Source organism: Brachionichthys hirsutus, chromosome 23 (genome assembly GCF_040956055.1).
Source record: "Brachionichthys hirsutus isolate HB-005 chromosome 23, CSIRO-AGI_Bhir_v1, whole genome shotgun sequence".
NCBI lineage: Eukaryota > Metazoa > Chordata > Actinopteri > Lophiiformes > Brachionichthyidae > Brachionichthys > Brachionichthys hirsutus.
In genome coordinates, this window is record NC_090919.1 from 1,168,200 (window position 1) to 1,191,242 (window position 23,043).

General features: G+C 50.0%; 1 protein-coding gene across 1 annotated transcript in view; it reads left to right on the top strand.

Annotated features, from left to right (window-relative positions):
- The window catches only part of LOC137911466 (adhesion G protein-coupled receptor L3), a 68,538-nt gene that overhangs the window by 31,123 nt on the left and 14,372 nt on the right, over positions 1–23,043 (top strand). Inside the window, exons 8-15 of the mRNA XM_068755840.1 lie at positions 14–199; positions 1,758–1,796; positions 7,087–7,270; positions 10,273–10,395; positions 11,006–11,211; positions 14,578–14,754; positions 19,351–19,560; positions 21,195–21,415. Of these exons, the coding sequence (XP_068611941.1) occupies positions 14–199; positions 1,758–1,796; positions 7,087–7,270; positions 10,273–10,395; positions 11,006–11,211; positions 14,578–14,754; positions 19,351–19,560; positions 21,195–21,415 (1,346 nt within the window). The remainder of the gene's footprint in view (positions 1–13; positions 200–1,757; positions 1,797–7,086; positions 7,271–10,272; positions 10,396–11,005; positions 11,212–14,577; positions 14,755–19,350; positions 19,561–21,194; positions 21,416–23,043) is intronic.

Below are 23,043 nucleotides of genomic sequence, written 5' to 3' on the forward strand. Positions count from 1 at the left end.
TGCTATCTTTAAGCTAAAAGCTGGAGAGACCGCCGCAGTCATTGCCAGAGAGTTGGCGGAGCAGACCAAACGCAACCTCCAGCCGGGGGACATCACCTACACGGTGAAGGCGCTGGTTCAGCTGGTGGATCTCCTGGATGTGCAGCTGAGGAACCTCACCCCGGGCGGCAAAGACAGCGCTGCAAGGAGCCTCAATAAGGTAGCGAAGGCTTGTCCACGTTCATCCACCAGCTAATAAACATGTCAAAACGGTCAAACGCTAACAGTTGATGCTCCTTTAATGATCTGTTTTGCCCAGTGCTGTTGGATAAAATGATTTCCATACGTTTCCCTGCGGTCCAATGCATATTAAAACCCTTCCCTTGCTCCACATGATAGCTTCCTGCGCTATCACGTGCTAGGCTACAAGTTTCGCTGGGATTTAGCTGTTATCTGCGCGGCACTATTTTGTGAAACGCTGTTTGCACCACTTGATTTTTTTTTACTAATTGGACAGCGGTTGGGGTTGGATTTATGCAGCGTGTGCTTTTCACTCTTTGCTGAACCTGAAGATAATGCATTTATTCCCAGGATTCGCGGCACAGTAATCAGCTCCTGGAATGATTCTTCCTGTGTGCTGGGCAGTCAACAGGAAAAGCAAACATCAGTGAAATTCAAAATGTCAGACGTTAATTTGCCGGAGCCGCTTCAGTTGTGGAGGAACACGAACACCTGTTCTCGGGTGGCTTTTGCAGGTCGGATTTTATTTCATTGCCGCGGCAGACACAGATGTCCCCGTTCAGATTTTAGTGCCAGTCTTCTCCAATGGAGAGGGGGAGGCAGTAAAGACGGCCAAAAGGCCTCAGAAGGGAGCTTGATGAGTGAATTCACGTCGAGGAGCAGCGAGACTTTATAATGCCTCTTGAAATGGAAAGGATTCTCGTAAAACGCATCGAAGGTAGGCGTTTGACGCCGCAGTCCAGGCTGCCGTTGTAGTTTCTCTTAAAATGAAGAAGTGGAGCAAAAGGGAAAAAGAACTCTGAATAAAGAAGACTTTCAAAAGCAGCACAATTAATTCAAGAGGTCAGGGGCTTATATACGATTTGTAATTCTCTGTACTCGGATATATACAGTCTGTTATTTCAGTGTGCAGCATCAAGAGAGAAAAATGACCCCCCCACACACACACACACACGTCTTTCTCTTGGGGGTTGGCTTCGTTCGCTAATGAGAGCTCTCGCCAACGGAAGCACGACAGCCCAAAAGAGCTCTCTCTGGTCCGACATTGGCTCGTATTTACTTCCTGTGTTCAATCATCATGACACGGCCTGCACAAAAAAAAGCTTCGCAAATTACCGATTTACTTTGTGATAGCGTAGCACGGCGCTCTCCGTCGGTAGACTATGAAAGGATCGCGAGGGGGCAGGGGGGGGGGGGGGGGTTCTCCTGATCAAAGCGATGCTTGTTAACGCCGCTGAGAGATACAGATGTAGAGCAAAGAGGCACCTTCGTGGGGAAGTGGCGGTTTTTGGAGATAATCTCCATGGGATTGAGAACGTAGCGGCTAATCCAGGCAGCAGCTCTGTCGGCTGGCCTCCTTGTATCGGAACTCTTTTACGGGTTCTCATCTGGAGTTGTCCAGTGAATAATACATGTTTGCTATGTGCTTCTCCCAGGTTGTGTGAAATGGATAATTGCATCTTTTCATCAGGAGCTTCTTCTTTAAACGGAAATGTACTTGCGATATTGCTAACTTGTACACTTTCTTTTCGTTGCAGCTGCAGAAAAGAGAGCGTTCTTGCCGGTTTTATGTGCAGGTATTGCAACCGGACCCCCCCCAGCCCACCCTACCATCCCACCTCCATCATCCCACCATTTAAAATCTCATGAAATTAAAGTCTCTTTACGTCATATGCTGTATTTCTGACAACAAACGGGTCAGACTCCAGTCGTGCCATCAGCATCTCAAAACACGAGTGCATGAATCATGACATCATTTTCCCCCTTCATGCATGTATATGCGATTATATATTTTTTTATCCTATCATAATACATTTGGTCATGAGCAGCATGGTTTTTTTTTTATGCCTGAATGCCAATTGTGGGTTTCATTTTTAGATATTTCCCATAAGCTGTCACGTTGGCGTTGCTTTCCAGAGAAACAAACCACATTAAGTGGATGTCATCAGTCCAACATGGAGCTCTCAGTGTTGGGATGCGCTTCAACATTCCCGGCAGACGCTTAAGAGCCGAGAGAAGTGACCTCATTATCAAGCGAGACTTCTAACTTCCTGCGTAATACAGATGTGTCCCGTTTTTAAGGAGGATCTCCAACTATCCACCTTAGCTTCCTCCCGGGCGACTGGGGTGATTTATTTATTTTTATCCCCCCCGGGGGGGGGGGCGTTTTAGCTGTCATGAGAATAATTTCAGCCTCGACAAGAGAGTTTGAGACTAAGTTGACATCCCTGTCTTCCATACAGATGGCTCCAACAGAGCTTCACATTAGATCCAGATGTTGTCTTGTATGTTAACCAACATGATTTTGCTCCAGTTCCTCTGAGGTACCTCAGAGGAACTGGAGCTGATGTGATTGTTCAAACAGCGTCCAAGTGGGAATGTGCGGCTGAGCATCAAATGCGCAGATGGACTTGTCAGTGTGACATGATGCAAAGATTAAGCCGGTGGTAATCTGGATTTTAAAAGCAGCAGCGATCCAACAATTATGAGGGGTTTTTTTTTCTGTGTGTAGATAAACTCAGAAATGGCTCCGTGGGTGTGTTTTGTGGACCAAGCGAAGGAAAACGACTCAATCAGGAGTGGATGGAGTCAAGATAATTGTTTAACGCAACAGATGGGGAGCGATAACCGGTCTGAAAGTCTTTGGCACTTGAACTCGTCAGTGAGATTATAACTGGAAGGGCATCAGCCCCGAGCTGCAGCCAGATAAATCCCCCATTTAGAGTCCAGACTGGTGGCGGCGGCGGCCGATTGCTCTGCTGAGGCTCTGACTCTGTTTGACTACCGGTTGTACTCGGCCAGCCGATGAGAGGAGCTGAAATCTTATTGGAGAATTGGGACATACGGTATTCTTCTTTTTGGTCATGATAAGGAAAATAAATAAATACATTCACGAGTGCAGCCCAGCGCTAAAAGAAATGCCCCCCAGTGCTGATGCGACGCTACATATCGCACCTTCAATCGAGGCCCTGACGGTTTACGCCAGCGCCATTAGCAAAGGAATGCAAAACAAAGGAGAGGCGCACCTGCCTCAGGTGTCCCTCCACTCAGCACCTCGACACGAATCATCCCCTCCGTCCGGCGATCCCGCGCAGATGAAGCGATCATCACGCGGCTCCTTCAGAATTCCTCCCGGTTCGTGATGAAGCGGCGTTCTCTGCCACATGTCACAGCCGGTTTAATCTCGGCGAACACGATTTGGCCTTGATAAAGCTGCAGAGCGTATAATGATCAAGTCCCTTTTGTTTAACACCCCCCCCCCCCCGCCCCCTGCAGGAATGTTTCTCTGTTGTTCTCCTTTGAATTTGAACAAATGTGTTCCAAATAGCAGCCTGAGCCTCCCGGCCGTTTGAACGGAGGCATTCTTTTAGGCACATCAACATTTGACTAAACCTTGACTTTACATGCTAGTTTGGGGTCCGGCTCTTCTTTTGGACGATGCATTTTGGTCTAGAATAATAATAATTCCATTACTGAATTGATCCAAGTGTGAATGCGCAGGACGCAGGGAGGATATCGATCTCCGACCTCTCGTTAATATGACTTATTTGCATGCAAGGACAGCGAGGGGCCTTCGCGGCCGCAGGCGAGAAGGAAGGGAGGCTTCGGGTTCGATGATTTAACAAGGTGATAACGTTTTCCTCGTGAAAGACGAAGATGGCCGCAGAGACCTCGTGTTTCAGTTTGAGCTGGGGGGGGGGGGGTTCTTTCCCTCAGCAGAGAGGATTCGTTCAGCGTTCTTGCACTAGATTTAGTATAATGTGTGTTTAAACTCTGGAATAAAAGCCCACATTCATATAAAGCTGGAGTATTTCTCTAAATGCTCAAACGGCAAACCAATGTGGGGGTGAAAATAGGAAGCAGGGCCTCATCATTTCCTCTCATGATGAATTCGGTTCAGCGATTTTCACAGCAGCGATTCCACGACAACACAAACACCGGCGACGCTTCACGCTCACCGATCTGCCGCCGTAGCGTCTCGCCTATTTATAGAAAAACTGTCATTATTCACAAATTAATTTCAATTGCTTTACCGCTGTTGTTTCTAGCACCGGCAAATTAGACGTCTTCAGCTCGATGCACGGCGTGCTTCGGATTGGAAGTGCACACGCTGTGAGGTGTGAGGCGGTGTTAGAATTCATCATGAACTTTCAAAGTAAGAGCCTCCAGGAAGGTAGAAAAAGAATGCCTTTTTTTTTTTGTGAAATAAGTGCAGTGCAGGTTAGAAATATTGAACCTTTTCAGTTGAAGAATTTCTTGCATGTTGCACAAAAACATTTTTTGCTTCCTGGAATGTTTCCCCGCCATAGATCCCACTTTTGTTTGTTGTTTTACAGCTTGAAGTTTCCTGTCGTTTTTTTACAGTAGTGAAAGTAGTAAATGTGTGTGTGTGTGGGGGGGGCAATTCAAACAGCTAATTAGCATCCCCTCGTATAGCGGGGCCTAGCGCATGGATATTTACATTGCATTATTCCAATGTAGGGAGCAGGAGAAAAGGAGCTCAGGGATGTTTTGGGGGGCGAGGCGCTGCCTCTGACAGATGGAGTGGCAGTGGGCTAATAGCAGTAAACTAGCACCAAGTCACCGCCATGTCGCCGCGACCCGCTGCTACCATGGCGACGGTGTTGTGATGCTTGCCCAAACTCCATCCAGGCACCCCTTATACACAGCATAGCTATCTCTGCTAACGCCGATAAGCTAGGCTGAGCTGGAGGATGACACTTGTTAGTTTTTGTACAGTCGTAGTATTTCTTCCTGGATGAATAACGTCATTGTCCTCGCACCACCTCGGGGACTCGAGGTAATAACACAGAAAATACATTTTTCATTCTGCGTGACCTTTGGAAGTTGTTTTGTCTACATTGCAGATGACATTTGTTGAACCGTTTTGCTGGCCTTGAAAGGAATTTCAACTGGATGCAGTATTTTGATTAAAAATATATATATAATTGGTCGGGTTCAGAAACTCCTTTCACGCAGTTTGACTTTAGCCTGTTTAGTTGGAGTTCCAATGTTTATGTTTTTTTTCTTTCCATCCGATTTATTTGAGTCCTTTTCTTTTTGCCGTGGAAATTCAAAACGCTCTACGGGTCTATCAAAATGTCATTCTGCGGTTTCAGTGCGGGAGAACTGTCAAGCTGTCTGCATAGCAGTGATGAATAATGTGCACCACAGTCCTCTGCTAATCTATTGCAATCTTATGTTGCATTTCATTTTATTCTAGAACAAAATCTGTATTCCAATATTAATTTTGATAGAATCATCTCCCCTCCCGTTGATCAATTATCCATCGTATATTCCCCACCGACTTCTCCATTGGTCTCGTCTTGTATGCAAAAGCGAGGCGGCCTCGTTGGCGAGGCCATCAATCCTTTTCTCTGGGTAGAAAGCATTGCTCTCAGTGTTTTAAGGAGTGCAGAAAGAATTGCTCTGCTGAACAAAGGAAAGAGAAGAATGTCAGAGCCTGAAGAAAAAGAGCTCCTTAATTGAGAGTGAATCGACCCCCGCCTGCAGCTAAATGTCAGGGAGCTGTGATTTGGAGATTGTTGCAGATAATGAATAATCACATCGTAGTTGGTCGGCTGCCCGCGCACGTGCTCTTAGCATGTAGCGCTTTGGTGCACGTGTGCGTTTCTGTATCATGCTAGCAGGTGCAGAGGTGTGTTTTCACCCTTGCACTCCGCGTGTGTGTGTGTGTGTGTGTGTCTGGGTGTGGGCGACTTATCATGTGGGGTATGTTTTGAATGAGGAAAAGCCAGCTGGTGCTGTTTGAAATTCTCTGCCAGCGCCAGTGGGTTGAGCACAATCGACCCTCTGTCTCCCCTTGCTATCGAGGCGATTTAAAGCAAACACACATTTTAACATTATAATCTGGGGGGGCAGTCGCACATTAGGTTTCTGAATTTACCCCTCCCACAAATTAATTTTCCAGGCTCGAGCCCTTTGATTTAGTCGACGCCGTCCCTCTTTGCCCATGCTAATGCTAAAAGTCCTGTGGCGTGACACGCCGCCCTGGCTTTGATCGGAGTGTGTAAAGACTTGCAAAGAGTTTATTCATAATCCAAAGCAACTTTCGCCCTCTTTGAAGCGTGTTTCTATTATTAGCCTTGCAGGAAAGCTGCATTAATGATGCATTTATGAAAAAAACGACTCCACTGTACCGCTTTGGAAATGAAACTCTTCTTTGCTCAGGAGCACCAGGAATGGATTTCCGTGCTTGACCAATTAGAGTTCCATTTATAAATCTCGCTATTGGCATTGTTAAAAGCTTTAGCGGCTCCTAATTTTTCATCTTGTCTTGATAATGATAATCTTGTTTCCTTCCTGGCTTACTAGCTCCGGCAGCGGCGAGGAGAGATTAAAGAAGGCGTAGCAGTCGCTTCCCGCTAATAGCAAGCAGGAGAGATAGTTGCAGGTTCTTGCCTTGTGCATCCATTGGAATGTCACGGCGATGTGTTTTTGTGTACCGCGATTGTCTGCATGGAGGAAGGAGCATTAATCACTCCAATTAAAGCCCCACATAATGGAGAAACTCGCCTCTGGCCTTGTTATCACCGGCTCTGATTCATTTACACGACTTCCGCTCCCAGATAAAAGGTAAACGAAAGCGACCCAAGAGTGCGGTGTCGACTCCGAGTCCGACATCCATCTCCAAAAGCACAACTATAATAATTCCTCAAAAGCGTGATGATGCAGTTCAAACGGGGGAATGCTTCACACTTCATCTCGTCATGTTTTTTTTTTTTTTTGCCCTTTCATCTTCTTCGCTAACATTGCACCGTTTACCAAATCAACGTGTCAAACGACAGCAGCCCCAAGGCCGGCTGGGCTTCCTTTCCTCTAAATCGATGATTTGGTGCTCCCCAGGCTATGGTGGAGACGGTCAACAATCTGCTGCAGCCCCAGGCCCAGGGGGCGTGGGCGGAGCTGAGCACCGGCGAGCAGCTGAGGGCCGCCACCATGCTGCTGGACACGGTGGAGCAAGGGGCCTTCGTCCTGGCTGACAACCTCCTGAAGACAGATATCGTGCAAGAGAACACCGACAACATCCGTGAGTTAGACGTGCAAGACATCCGGGCTGTTTCCTGGGCGGGCGAGCATCATTTACATCGATGCTGTAATAGAGAGAGGCCAAACGTATTTATAAAATACATTATAAAATGATAATAACGCTGAAATAATTCAAGTTTAGTCTGTGTTTCGGTGCGTTCACCGTCCCGCTATCGATCCGGGGGCCGCTCTCCTATTGGCAGCAGGCCTCTGGAGGCCGGGGAACAAGCGTGAAGGTCGCTGGATTAATGTGTTCTCCATCGCAGGAGGTTAAGTTTGGCAGGGCGTCTAATGGCAGTCGGCTGCAAAGGGACTATTATCGCAAATGATTGTGTTCATTTTCGTGTCGATTATTAGCTGGAACTCACCGCTAGCCGTGCAGATCGGGAATCGGGCTGCATTATTTATCTTATAAACGCTAAGCGAGCGCCAATAAGGGGGTTTCAGTCATCAAGCATTTTCTCTAGCGGCGCTGGAATGCATCGCTTCCACCGCCAGAGCAGAATTTATCATTCTCCTTTACGTCTGAAGGCCGTCTTCTGAGAACAAGTGTTGTTTTTGTTTTTTTCTTGTCTCCCACCCCAAGTTCATGTTGCCATGGCAGCATTAAAATATAGAGTCTACCGACTTTAAAAGGAAGCCAGTGTAAGGAGAATGAATAAAATCGGATTTTTATTGTATCTGGCGCACAACTCTTTCGCGTATTAAGGAGATTCTGGGCTCGTCTGGAGGCTGTAATGAGATGACGCCTGCTCGACTCCGGCGCGTAGCGGCACCCCGGTTTAATTATGTGCCGGTGACGTGTTTACCAGGCTTATCGCCGCTTGTTCTCCGCAGCCGATTGGCGGGCGCAGCCCACGCCACTCCAGGTAGTTAAACGATGGGGTCCACTTGAACATCAGGAGTCGCTGCGGCGGCTTCTAATTGATGCCTCTCTTTGACTCGCGTCTGAGCCGACGGGTTTTTTTTGAGCCCTCGCCGGCGTCGGATCGAGCCGGTTTCTGAATCCTGAGCCTCGAGCGCCGGCTGATAATGAGATCTATTTACTTCGCTTTGAAAGACGGAGGATATTTACGCGCCCGCTGCGTCCCGTGTTTGTGTGCTCGTCCGGGGGGGCTTTGTCTGCACAAGGCCTCGACTCTCGGCACTTCACTCCCAGCGCGATAATCTGACGAGCAGATTTCTGCCGATTAGGGTATATTGAAGGCATTGCCGCGGGTCCAACAATCACCGTGGCATCAAAGACATTCCCCAAAGCCCATTGTAAGCTCTTTTGCACCAAGCACACAGGGAAAGGAGAGCGAGAGGGGGGGTGAAGAAAAATGCTTCCTTTATTCCAACGACAGGCTTGGAATCCGGGGAACGGGACGGTATCTGGGGTATTGTCTCGTCTACGTTGAATAGGAATGCATCACCCCCCCCCCCCCAGCCTTTAAGCATAAGAGCATGATAATTCTAAGGCTTGTGTTTCCTTTAAGGGGCCTTATGAGAGGCTTTGGCGAGTGAACGGATGCACAGGGAGGATTAAATGTGGCCTCTTTGAGAAACACCAAGGTGTCATCGTCCACCGATGTCATGGGTTTTCGGGGCGGGGGGGGGGGTTACCAGAGGATGAACATTGATCGTGTGATTGGTGCTTTTATGTCTATGGCTGCATCGCGGTCCGTTTAAGCTGATTCTCTGCAGCCACGTGAAACGAAACTTGCTTTTAATTCCCCAATCAGGAACGTTTCGTCCTTTTTATTTGTAAAGGCTGCACAGATGCTAACTTCCTTTCATATGCTACGCTATTCTGAGTATGCTGGCTGCCTATCCATGCAGCAATATATTCCTCACGCTTTTTGAGCTCCTGTGACATTTAGGAATGCCTAGACTTCACCCGGGCCACGTGGAACTTCAGACGGGAGCGCACGCCTCCGCTTTATTGCGCTGAATTGTATCATAGCATAATAGCTTTGATGTGATGAGCTTTTTTTTTTATTTCAGCGAGGCTCCTATCAGCATCTCATTTTCCAACGCTGTATGACGGCGGAGTCTTTGAACCGTAAATTCGGAGCTTGCTTCAGACACAACAGCTGTTGAGCCGCCGCGGAAATACACCAGCACTAACTGATCTTTATCTCGTCTTTGTATCTGCGACTCGCTTCGCTCTGCTCAACAAAAAGATTCCTTGAAATGAAGGCATCTTTATTTTTTTGGGGGGGGGAGGCTCCCTTTTGTTCTCAAAGTTTTAGAGAAAATAAATGAGTCGAGGCTGTCGTGAAACATGAGCATCCTCAAGGACGTGCAAATCAGGGAAGCATGCTGATTGATTAACGATTATTACTATTGGCTCCCAGGAAAAATACCTTTCATAAATAATTCAAGTAAAACTCTGACATTTGTAGTTTTGAGCAAAACGCTCAGGTTTATTATGACATCACTGCTACTTGAAATAATGGCTCAAATATAGCAGCACGTTAAATCTATTGCCCCCGTCCGTGTGATGTGGAACAGAAAGGTGAGGCGGGAAAAAAGATCGATGTTTATGACTCCCAGGCTTTCCCAGAAGCCGAGAGCTTAAAACAATTGTTTACTATCAGCGTAGCCCATATTTCCCATTAAATTTAATTACCGTTAGTAATGGAGTTTGGCGTCCATGTTTCTGCAGCGCTATTATTTAGCGCCCGGTTGTGTGTGTTGGAGCCTTCAGGCTGCGTGAATGAGAGCGGCTATAGCTAGCAGACGTGACGGTGAGCCTCCGACACGAAGAAAAACTTTCATTTATTCACCAACGCACTAAAACCTGAACTTCTTGAACATGCAAGCTAGCTTCTCCCACAGCTACCGGCTCAGCTATGCTAAGCTATGCTAATAGTTACCTGACATTCTCAACAAGAGACCCAAAACTTGAATTTTCTTTATTTAAAAACCAAATATGCCACATCTGTGTCGGAGAAACGGCCGTTAGCATCATCACTGACGAGGAAACGTCGACCTTGCTCGGGTTTCCTGTGTTTGCAGAGCTGGAGGTCGCCCGGATGAGCACAGATGGGAATTTGCCTGATCTGAAGTTCCCCCAAACTGGAGGTCAGGGCAACGCCATCCACCTCTCGGCGAACACGTTGAAGCAGCACGGGAGAAACGGTGAGTGGTGGGGGGGGGGGTCCTTTATATCGGGAGCTCAAATGAGAGACAGCAGGAGGGAGAGGAGTCAAGTTTAAGGGAGATTGGAGAGAAATATTAACTCAAACTGCCGGACGCTGCACGGCTGTTTGTGTTTGTCCTCCTCGCGGAGCGGGTTTATCAACCTCGGCCCCCGGTCCCCTCCGTTTCCGTCTCTGATTCTTGTGATGATAAAGCTTCGCCTGCTACGCACCTACTGTTTGCTCGCAGCGTAAATTAGCCGAGAGGAAGCGGTTTAGCAACATGACCACGTTATTAAAACGGGTTTTAGCCATTTCAAATCATCCACGGCGCTGTGGGCGATTGAACTTTGATTGATATGGTCGTTTGCTGTTGATGGGATGAAGTGGGTCTTCAGGTAATTAGCGCTGGCGTGTTGATCTAGCATCGAGCTGACCTGCGAGCCGGACGTCTTCTCACACAACGGTCCCAAAGCTTATTAAAGCTCCTCTTCTCTTGGATGGGAGGAAATCTTGCAGAAATATCTGACTCGGCAGCAGCAGCGGTGCTTAAGCAAGTTCTGCACACCTTCGGATTAGCATTCACCCCCCCCCCCATCATCCTCTCGCAGGTGAGATCCGGATTGCATTCGTCCTCTACAAACACATCGGCGTCTACCTGTCGACGGAGAACGCCAGCATGAAGCTGGGCAGCAAAGCCCTGGCTGCGAATTACTCTGTGATTATCAACTCGCCGGTTATCACGGCCGCCATCAACAAGGACGCCAACAAAGTCTACCTGTCCGACCCGGTCATCTTCACCATCAGGCACCTCCAGGTAATTTCCTGCCTCTTCGCGTTTTCAATGTTCTTCCACTTGCATGCGAATCCATTCCGGTTGAAAGACTGAAATAAAAGTTTGTTTTTGAGTGTGCTAGCAGCTATTCAGCAACACGAGAGCCGCTCGGGGGGGGGGGGGGGGGGGGGGATTGTCACCTCATCACATTAAAGTACCGTAATTCTCGGTGTATAAGCCGCTACTTTTTTCTAAAATTTTGGACCTTGCGGTTTATGCAACGACGCCGCAAATTTACGTATATTTTCCCACTTTCGCGAGCTTCCTGTAATATTCTGAACACCGGACTTCCTGCCGCCAAAAAACAGAGCAAGTCGCAACATCCGGCGTGATTTGATCTTCCCATCATTCTTATTCCAGCAGTCGTTTTGTCACCTGCGTCATGGGAAAGACACGAAGAAATGCGTACGATGCGGCCTTCAAATTGAAGGCGATCGATCTGGCGGTTGTTAAAGGAAATCGAGCGGCTGCACGGGAACTTGGCCTTAACGAGTCGTTGGTGAGACGTTGGAGACAGCAGCGTGAGGAACTGGCTCGGTGCAAAAAGACCACGAAAGCGTTCAGAGGAAAAAAAAGCACGTGGCCCGAACTTGAAAACGAGCTCGAAGACTGGGTCAACACACAGAGAGCAGACGGCCGAGGTGTGTCGACGGTGCAGATCCGACTGAAGGCCAAGACAATTGCCGCTGCAATGAAGTTTGAGGATTTTGGAGGTGGACCATCGTGGTGTCTCAGATTTATGAGACGCAAAGGCCTGTCCATCAGGGCACGGACGAGTCTGTGCCAGCAGCTCCCTTCCGACTACGAGGAAAAGGTGTCGAATTTCCTCAAATTCACAGATGCGAAGATAGCGGAGCATTCCATCGGCCCGCAAAATATTATAAATATGGATGAGGTTCCGCTGACATTTGACCTGCCCCTCACTCGGACCGTCAGCAGGAAAGGTGAATCGTCGGTCACGCTCAAAACAACTGGGCATGAAAAGACGCACTTCACCTGCGTTCTGAGCTGCACGGCATCGGGAGAAAAGCTTCCACCGATGTTGATTTTCAAACGCATCACGATGCCGAAAGAGGAATTCCCGAGAGGAATTGTTGTAAAAGTCAACAAGAAAGGATGGATGACGGAAGGCCTCATGCACGAATGGCGTACGGAGTGTTACGGCAAGCGACCGGGAGGATTCTTTCACACGGACAAGGCTTTGCTCGTGCTGGACAGCATGAGGGCCCACATAACAGATTCCGTTAAAGAAGCGATGAGGAGGACAAATTCTATTCCTGCTGTGATTCCGGGGGGCACAACGAAGTATTTGCAGCCCCTCGACATCAGCATCAATCGCGCATTTAAGGTTGCGCTCCGCGTTCAGTGGGAGGCGTGGATGACAAGTGGGGAGAAATCCTTCACTAAAACGGGGCGCATGAGAAAAGCAACCTATGGCCAGGTCTGCCAGTGGGTCCTGAAGGCATGGAGCGGGATAACGAAATCCACAATCATTAACGGGTTTCGAAAGGCCGGACTGCTGCGTGATGGAGAGGGCAGCTCAGCGGGGAATTCGCCTCCAGATGACAGTGAGGAGAGCGAGAATGAAGCCGATCCAAAGTCGGAGGAAGCAATTCTGGGGCTATTCAACTCCGACACCGAAGGAGAGGACTTCAATGGTTTCAGTGCGCAGGAGGAGGAAGATAGTGACCAGTGACTTTTTTTGTAGGCTACTATATACTGCTATTGTTTTTGATTTTGTTACCCGTGTTTCATTAAAGACCTATTTATTTTCTTTACGAGCCGTGTTTCATTAAAGACCTATTTATTTTCTTTACGAGCCGTGTTTCGTTAAAGCCTATTTATTTTCGTTACGAGCCGTGTTTCGTTAAAGCCTATTTATTTTCGTTACGAGCCGTGTTTCGTTAAAGCCTATTTATTTTCGTTACGAGCCGTGTTTCGTTAAAGCCTATTTATTTTCGTTACCAGCCGTGTTTCGTTAAAGCCTATTTATTTTCGTTACGAGCCGTATTTCGTTAAAGCCTATTTATTTTCGTTGCGAGCCGTATTTCGTTAAAGCCTATTTATTTTCGTTGCGAGCCGTATTTCGTTAAAGCCTATTTATTTTCGTTGCGAGCCGTATTTCGTTAAATGTCATTTGTTTCAATGCACTTGCGATGTGCGGCTTATTTTAGTACAAAATATATATATTTTTTAATTCAGTGGGTGCGGCTTTTTCACAGGTGCGCATTATAGTTCAGCAATTACGGTAGCCACAAAGACATTTGAAAAAAACAAAAACCTGCAGCGTGCTTTGTTTTGTGCGCCGAGGCGGTACAATTAATCACGCAATAATCATGATTACAATTATGGCTCCTGCAATTAATTAAATTCTGTCGGATGTATTGTTACCGTTTTGCACGCGAAGGTGGCCCGAGAGCCCCCCCCCCCCCCCCCCCCCCCGCTCTCTGGTAAACGTTTGACTCTCCTCCGCGTGGTTTTAGGACTGGACGTGACTTTGCTGCTTCTACTCTTCTGACTGATTTATTTCTGTTGCTGGGCGGGTTTTTAACAAATGTAAGAAAAAGGTGATTTTTAACAACACAATATTGATTATGCATCAAATAGATAGAAAACTGTGTTTCATAATATCCTTCCAGACGGCATTACTTATTCATCGCCGGCGTGTTGATTCGACTTAAACTTTGCCCTTGAAAATAAACCTCGGGTCCGTCAACCTGGCAGACGAAGCTGTGGGTAATTTCCCCCTCTCTCAGCCGTGAGGTTTTGGATCGCTGCTCTTCTGAGATGATGAGGTGTCCTCTCGTTATTGTTTTGCTTCCTTGCGTCGCCGCTTAATGGGACCAATTAAAAGCCGTTAACGGGGACGGGTCATCCCGCCTCCTTGCCGTGGAAGATTTTCCACTGTGAAGGTTAAAGCCAATCAGCGGGCAGATTCCTATTCATAGAGGCTGACCGTTAATAAACCAATTAGACGACGGCAGGTGTGAGACTGGGAACGACGGAGGGCCCTTCGGTGTTTTCGGTGTGTGACCTTGAAAGACGTGACCTTCAAAGGAAGGGAGATGCTCGCGTGCTGCCCGACCGCGCTGTCGGCAAGCAGGAAGGCGTTTCGGCCATTAGAGCGACAGCCCGGCACAGGCGGTGCCGGCGTCCATTAAGCAGCGGGGGGCAGTCCGTTCTCACGCGGTGAACGTTAAAGACAAAAGGTCAAAAGACGCCGACAGCCGGGCAGCCGCGGAAGCGGAGGTCTATTTTCAGAGTGTTTCATCTGCGAGCGTTTTGCCGCTATGAGCTTGCACCCCGCCAGCGGGGGCCTCACTTTCATTTCCATTTGCCGCCCGACAGCAATCGGAGGAGAACTTCAACCCCAACTGTTCGTTCTGGAGTTACTCCAAGAGAACCATGACGGGCTTCTGGTCGACGCAGGACTGCCGCTTAATCGGCACCAACAGGACGCACACCACGTGCTCCTGTACCCATCTCACCAATTTCGCCGTGCTCATGGCCCACGTGGATGTCAAGGTAGGTCGGTTCTCCCCCCCCCCCCCCCCTCCCTCTTATTTATTTGGAATAACCCATTTCCCTCCGCGTCCTTTATTTCTGCATGAACGTGGCGGCCTCCGGTGCAGGGTTTGGCTTTTATTGGCCTTCGGGTTATCCAGGGAAGCGAAGCCGCAACGTGAAGCGATCGGCTAATTGGGAAGCGAGAAATGAAAGCTGTTCAATTTGATAAATACAATGTAGGGCTGGGGAGAAGGTTATCTCGATCCCGGGCTGAAATCTCCGCGAGTCGAATGTCGAGTCCGAGCCTGAAAGGGCGATGGAGTCACGGAGAGTGGGAGCTTTCACGCTGTGAAAGCAAAGCGGGGGGGGGGGGGGGGTTGTGGTGAAAGGAGCGCTTTCAGTCAGGCCGTTCCCAAACACCCCCCCCGTTCCTGGGAGGGAAGTGGACAGCACTTCTGAGCGATTCGAGTGGGATTTTGTTTCCCCTCTTCTTAGTTTTCATCTTTTTCACTTCGCCGTTATGAGAGGCGGCGTTTGGGGAGAAGCCGTGGAGGCTTTTTATTTGACGAGCTGTCGCCACGTCGTAGCCGAGAACACGGTGAATGGAGGCAAGGCGGCGGGGGGGCAGATAAATGTAAGACTGTGGGGTAAAAAAAATAAATCTGTTTCTGTATCCATGGCAACAACACATGCCACCGGTGATGTCTGCATTGTTATTAGCCATGACGCTCAGAGCATCAGATTATATTCTCACCTTGTTTATTTCTCTGTGGCATTTCAGGGAAATAAGAAGCGATAGCGTCGCTGTAATTACGATTCGCCTTCGGAGGACGGAGGCTCGCCACTGATCGGCTTTCATCCGGCTGTATTCCTGGCGGATGCATCGCGCGTACGCCGGCTCGTAGTCAGATGTCTTGATGTTTTAAAATATTCTGCTCAGCCCCTTTTAAGAGGAGCGGCCGTTCCTGCTCAGCTGGGCGGGTTGGGATTCACGATCCTCGTTCAGTTCAAGTTTTCATACTTTATTAATTTTAGCATATTTAAATATATATATATATATATTCCTTCAAGATCCTTTTGAACGAGATTTGTAACATTTGCAGTCAGGACGTTGGTTGAAGGCTAAACTGTCGACTCTGGAGCTAAAGGAGGAGGTTTTCTAGGACTCGTCTCCGTTTCCGGCGTGGCCCGAGGTAAGGGATCGGGAGAGCGATAGAGTCGATTTGACTTTGCCTCATTTCCATGTCTTTGTGGGCGGGGCTAACCAAAGCGAGCCTCCTACGTCCACTCAGACGATCACGAAGGCCTCGGAGCGCTGCGGCCGCTTCCCCGCGTCGCCACTCGAGGCCTTCTGTTTGCTCGTTTTCGAGCTTCCTTGCCAGAGAGCCGCCGCCGTCGGCCGATCCAGCGATCCGAGCCCCGTTGGCCGCGTAAAACAAATTAAAACTGTACTCGCAGATGGCAGCTGCGTGCGAGAGATTATAGCTCTCTTTTGTATCTATTTTTTTTTGCAGAATGATTGCAAACAGGTTTTTCAAGCGACTGATGGTGGTGGTTGGGGGGGTTATGCTAAGAATGCTGACGGTTTCAACCTCGAGATGTCCCGTTATCGAGCGTCGTTGCGTTTTTCTGCAGATAGACACTAAAAAGCTGTTTGGAATGCTTGCAACGGGAATGGAATGCTTTCACCCGGCGGCGGATGAATCTCTCGGGGGGGTCATTCGGTCTCGCGGCGGCAGAAGCAGCTCGGTTACGGTCTCGGAAACACCTCGTGGACGGAGCGACCCATCTGAGCTCCGGAGCGTCTTTATTGAACCCTGGGCATTGAATTGAAGTCGAGCTCCTGCTGGGCATTCAGATAAAGAAATAAAATCTTTTAAATATGGGCGGGAGCACAAACTCCAGCTGAAGACATATAGTCCTGTTCCGGGTCCCCTAGAGGACATTATTTACGCACCGTGGTGGACGCGTGCGCTAAGAAAGGCCTCGGGGAAACATTGGGAAACGGGTGAGTGGCGCTCCCCCCCTCAGACCGGTCGGCATAAATCAATGGCGCATCCCATTGGATGATGGCGAAGGCGGTATCTGGGCAGCATCCGTCACTGTCGTCTCTGCGCTGGAACCGTCAGACGGTAACTACGATGAGAAAGGACAGTCAAGGTTGGCCGTGTGTTTCATGAAGAGCGAGATCGCTCAAAACAAACGTGTCAAAGGCGGAGACGGCGAAGGAGACGATGCTGGACGCCACGGGAAACCAAAAAAAGCCGGGCCGGAACGCCGTGCTGGCGTTGTTGTTGCCCCGAACGCAGCGTGGCATTCGGTGCATGCGTTGAATGTCAACTCCAGCAACGCCGGCTGGAAGCCCCTCCCCCCTCCCCCCCAAGCCCTTTTTAGATGTGACAAAGACCCCTGATTCATTTGCCCTCTCCTCCTCCGCGACTCTTCCTCATCCCCGTGCAGATCATAAATCGCGGGCCCGAGCGTAGTTGAACTTGTCACATGACGCTAGCCCTTAGCGCCGTTGTCTGCCCCCCCCCCCCCTGACCGTATTTCATGAGTCAAAGGCCGGCTCCGGAGGCACATGGGGAGATTTATGCATTTTAATTGGATTGGCTTCGTGGCCCGATGCTCAGAGCGGCCCTTTAAGGCATAAAGGATGGACGCCACACATCTTATGCACGTTTCAGAGAACTGGTTGAGGAGAGTTTAACTCTGGATGTTCTGGTAATCGAGCACGTACGAGGCGCCGCAAGGATCAGATGGATTGACCATGATGCAAACCCCCCCCCCCCAAAAAAGCATCTGCTCCTCCCCGTCCGTTCGCTCGAGTGCAAGTAGATCAGAGACGGAGCCGATCTCCTCAGGCGCACGGCTCGGGATGAAGAATGTGTGTTTCAGAAATAAGAGAAAGACGCGAGAGAGAGAGGGAGAGAAATCGAATGAGCCCCCCCCCCTTTCAATGGTTCACATTTGTGACTTGTGACTTGTGACGTCTGAGCCTTCATCCGCCTCTGAGAACAAAGAAATCGTTGCGCAGTCAATCCGTCGCCCGGGTGGAGACACTCTGCCGTCTCCCTCCCGTCCCGGCTCCGATCCAATTCAAGGCCAGATTGAGATGGATGGAGCCCCGCCGCAACCGCGCTGCTCCCTGCCTTAGCAGACCTTAGGGTCCCCTCACGATGTGCCGCCCCCACAATGCAGCACAGGCCCCGTGTCACACGCGAAAGCGCTCCCTCCCCAGACTGGGGGGGGGGGGGGCGCGGCGGCTGTTGTTGTACCAGAGGCCCTTAATGATCAGCATCTGTTCCCCTCTCTGCTAGCGTTAGCCGCGCTGCCGTTAAACAAGGCTTTTTGTGCGATACTCCATCACCCAGGTCTCCTCACTTAAACTTAACGTAGAAGGGAGGGGGGGGGGGGGGGGGGCAACAACAACAAAATGTTGATGCTCCCTCTCCTCCTGCCCCCGCAGGAAATAGTGCTGACTGCAGTCAAAGTGTGATTTAAAGAGGCGCTTGTTGAAGAGACATAGCAGGCGAGCCCTCGCTGCGTTATTTCCCCACGTAAGCAAATCTTTTCCTGCGTTGGTCCTGCGCTGTAGCTCTGAGTCACGCGTCGCTGCCCGAGGCCTTTGATGCGGACTTGCCGAGCGTTTGATGTCCACGCACTTTGGCTTTCTGCTTGTCAGCGATCATCAGCGGCCGGTAACATTTCACAACGTGACGCAACGCGGCCCGTTTGATCCGCATTAGCGTTGATCTTCATTAGCATTTGGACGCCGTCCTGCCGAACCTCAAAAAGGTTCCACGGAGGTTAGTCCTTGAGTGCCCAGAATGTCCCCCCCGCCCCCCCAAAAAAGGAGTTTCCCCTTTGGGAGGTGCTGGCGCCTCGCAGGCCAGCCAATCGTCTGCTTGCAGTGATGATATTTATTTTGGTTTCTCGCGCCTTGCTTGTTTTTTTCTATATTCGAGCTCTCGCAGGGTCTTCCTCAGCGGGACAGCTTCTTCGGGACGACGTCGGCCCTCATGAATCTGCTTTTAATCCGTTTAAAGCCGCAGGACGCGGCCATTTCGCCGACTCCGCTGTTTCGGGATGCGCCGCCTCTTCCTGCCTTTGTCCAAATGTCCCCATCAGCTCCGAGCTTTTATGGACCGATGTAAATTGTCTTTCACGGCTGCGGAGGAATCGCCGCTGATCCTTATCTGTCCCATAAAGCCCCAAATTTATTGTTGGCTAGAACCCTTTTTTTTTTTTTTTGGAGCCCGGAACTGTTTGTGATGGCAAATTACTATTTTAAAAGAGAAAATGATCCAATAGCGGCCGTGAGATTTATCGACAGCGTCGTGGCTTTGATTGTTTTCCTGTGGCGCTGATCTTAGACACCTGCGGCCCGGTGGACAGCTCGCTTTGTTTCACGCCGTCGCCTGTCCAAAAGGAAGCAATGAGGGGGGGGGGGATTGATTCACCCTGACTAATTTATGATTCCTATCCGCCACCTGTGGCTTTGCTGTGGAGCGTTTTATTGGACGGTTGAGAGAACACACATCGAGCCTAGGACATTGTTGCATTAAAAATAAACGCTCTTTAGAATTTCATGTCGCTCTCGTCCTCCACCAGAACACGGACCCCGTCCACGACATGCTCCTCGACGTCATCACCTGGGTGGGCATCCTCCTGTCGCTGGTCTGCCTCCTCATCAGCCTCTTCACCTTCTGCTTCTTCCGCGGCCTCCAGAGCGACCGGAACACCATCCACAAGAACCTCTGCGTCAGCCTGTTCATCGCCGAATCCCTGTTCCTGGTGGGCATCAATCGGGGCGACCAGCCGGTAAGACGAGACAGCCTACCTGACGACCAGCTTTAATAGCGCGTTAAATTAGCATCGGGGGAACGGATTCAGCAGCAAAAGGATTTGTCAAACTGCTCCTTCGTTTCATATCTGAAGGTTCAAATATCATATTTTAACCCAGAAGCTTCTTTCCTTCTTTCATTTAAAGGTTTGACACCTTTAATATTCTTGCTTCGTGTCAATCCTCGGAGTCTTGATCTATGAGCCGATAAAGACGAAACCTAATGAAGGCAGATCTCTTTCATTTCCTCACGCGGTAAAGACTGAAGAACCATTTCCACTCGCTAGTCGTCCCTGGTAACCGGCAGAAACGCTCCCGGAGGCCTTCGTGTGGATTATTACCAATGCTCAGCGTGGATATGTGTCCTTACTTTTCATTTGCTGATGTGTGCGGCCCTTAACCCTTTTTTATTTTTATTTATTTTCCTTTCTCGCTCGCTGCAATAAATACTTGATGAAAATAAAAACGGAAGGTTCCTCCTTCAACAATCCCCTTGGTTACCCAGAAGCAAACAAACACCTACTTTCACATCGCCACACATCCCAGAATGATTCGACCCTCATTCATGATTCATATTAGAAAAAAATATTCTGTTACTTCAATATGACAAGAACATTTTAAAAAGGTTCAAGGCAACAGATTCGTTTTAATGACGACTGCAGTGTGAAAATTAATCAAGCCCCCCCTCATGAGAGCACCGATTGGTGCAAATCGTCTGGAACTTTTGAGGTCTTTGGATCAATAACGTCTCAAAAGTACGTTGAGAATTCAATTCAAGTCTTCACATTTATCATGGGATTGATAAATGCACCTGTTTTCAGCTTCGATCACGTTATCCCAGGCTGCAGGTGAATTCTGGTCAGTTTCTAAGCCTGCCCTTCATCCCGAACCCGCCCGGCGATCCCTGCCGCCATCGGGATGAAGAGTTGATCCGCGAGGCCGCGTCCCCGTGAAGTCAAAAGATAATGCTTTGCCTCCTCCCTTCCCCTTCCATAACGTTTTATGGCTGTGATTCACGGCTCGGCTCTCGGATCGCTTTCCTCGACTTGCAATTAATGTCCACTCGACCTTTTTAGTCGTTTAATTAAAGCCATTTGGGTGACAAAACACACTAGTTGTGTTCAACCGTGCCAATAATGAGATCAATCCGTGGCAGCGCTGCATCTTATTATTGTTGGAAAGTGTGTGTGTGTGTGTGTGTGTGGGGTGGGGGGGGGGGGACGTGCGTACATGCTGATGGCGCTCGCCATCCGCGTCGCCTGGCCTGTAGATAGCTTCATCGGCCCGGGGAAGCGTGCCGCCACGTTACGCGCTCGGAGTTTGGCCTCGGTGTGAAATACAGCGAGCTCCAAATGGCTCCTGGACTTCCCTGCTTCGTGTTTCTCTTCCGGCGCTGCCAGCTCCAGGAAACAAGCGCCGCATTGGCTGGATGGCCGCGGCGTTCGGCTGCCAGCCGCCGCGGGCGAGCGTCCAGCCGCGTCCCGCCAAACAAAGCTTAGCAATGCTAATTATCGGAAGGATGCAAACAAACGCAAGAGGTCAGGGAGTGCGGTCGCTTCGTCGTGTCCCGGCAAACAAACAAACAAACATTTCTAAACGCTGTTTTCCCCAGATTGCTTGCGCCGTCTTCGCCGCCCTGCTCCACTTCTTCTTCCTGGCGGCGTTCACGTGGATGTTCCTGGAGGGCGTGCAGCTCTACATTATGCTGGTGGAGGTGTTCGAGAGCGAGCACTCCCGCCGCCGCTACTTCTACCTGGTGGGCTACGGCGTTCCCGCTCTCATCGTGGCCGTCTCGGCGGCGGTGGACTACCGCAGCTACGGCACCGACAGGATGTGAGTACTAAACCGGCGCCGGCTCGCCCGCCTGCCTCCGTCAGAGGAATAATCACTGCTTTATTTTAGGGATGCTACCAGTCTTAACGAAGCGGGACCCTTTCTCTCGCGCCGCGCACTTCCTGCTTTGCTGATTCGACACTGTTTTGACAGTGAAAAGTGCTAGCATCAGTCGGCAGCGTAGCCGGATGGATGCCGGGCTGTTGAGGTTCACGTCTTCGACATCTCGGAGGCGCAAATCACAGCGATGGAAGGAGAGCGAGCGTAAACCAGAATGAGACGGGGAGTGACAGACGGCGAGATTAACAAAAATATGGGAAACAACAGAGGCTGACTTTTATTTCCCACGAGGGGGGGGAGAGATAGTGTGTCAGTCGTTTGCTCTAAAGCACAAAGTGCTCTATGAAGTATTGTAATGGAGGATCCCCCCCCCCACTTCCATCCCTCACTTAATCTCAGACGGGGACATAATGAAGACCAGCATCAGCAGTTTGCTCCGGAGATGTTTATCACACGGGCGCAGGCGGCGCTGCCTCCTGACGGATGAGGCGGCGGCTGCCACCGTCGGATCCTCGCCATCATGTGAATAATTAAAGCCTGCCACCGGTGGAACAATTATACGCAGCCTCTTGAAGGATGAGGGGAAGAGGCGAGGCGTGACACGCGGCGCATCGCGAAAAGGCCGGGGAGGGGGAACGTCGTCCCGCCGCACAATTGATTCGGGATAGCAGCAGCATCCCGGGCGCCGTCGCTCCCGGAAGCGTCCGATGGTTGTGGCCTCCGAAATGTTTGCGATCGGCGCGTTCGCCTCTCGTCCTCGATCATAAGAACTGATCGGAGCGGGTTGCGGCGCTACGACTCGTGGTCAAAAGGTCGTTGAGGTCATCGCTGAACGCAGAGCGTGCTGCAGGACGGGCGTTTTCACACTCGTCCGGTCGCCAGCGCCGCTCTTATGCCAACAATATGACCATTTTTAGCACCTTCAGCGTTGAGGACGCCCGGTGTGACATCACGGCAGGTGGGCGGAGCGGATGCAACAAGACCGAGGCCCGAGGTGTTGGCGCCGTAAGGTGTGGCTGGCACAAACCCACGGCTTTCATCGCTCGGTTACTTTCGGAGCGGCGTGCAAAGTGGAACATCGCGAGGCGAGATGGGAGAAACGCAGCGACGACACGAGCGGAGACGGGACAAAATGAAAGCCTCCAGCTGCCACCGCCCACCGAGTCTTAAAATCTTCCTGCGATCTGAAACGACAAGCAGCGGAACCGCCGGCGTAATTTACATCAGCGGCGTTTCCGAGCTGTGAGCTTTGATGAGCTCCCAGAATTCCGTGCGTCTTTTGTTGCCGCTTGTTCGCTGCTTTGTGCATCCGTATGTGTGTGTTTTTTTTTTATGTGTCGCCTTCATCCAACAACAAAGGAGCAGCCGCCACGTCGACTTCGCCGTTATCCCTCGTTTGTCTCCGAGGACGATGGCAATAAACAGGAAGTATTTACTAACTCGTCCCCGGGATGAGGACACGACCGTTTGTCGACCGCGTGGCTTTGTTTTTGTCTCCCAGCGCGACAATTACATCAGAGATGGCTGCAGCTCGAGTGCGAACGCCGTCTCCGGGTCGTATTCATGGG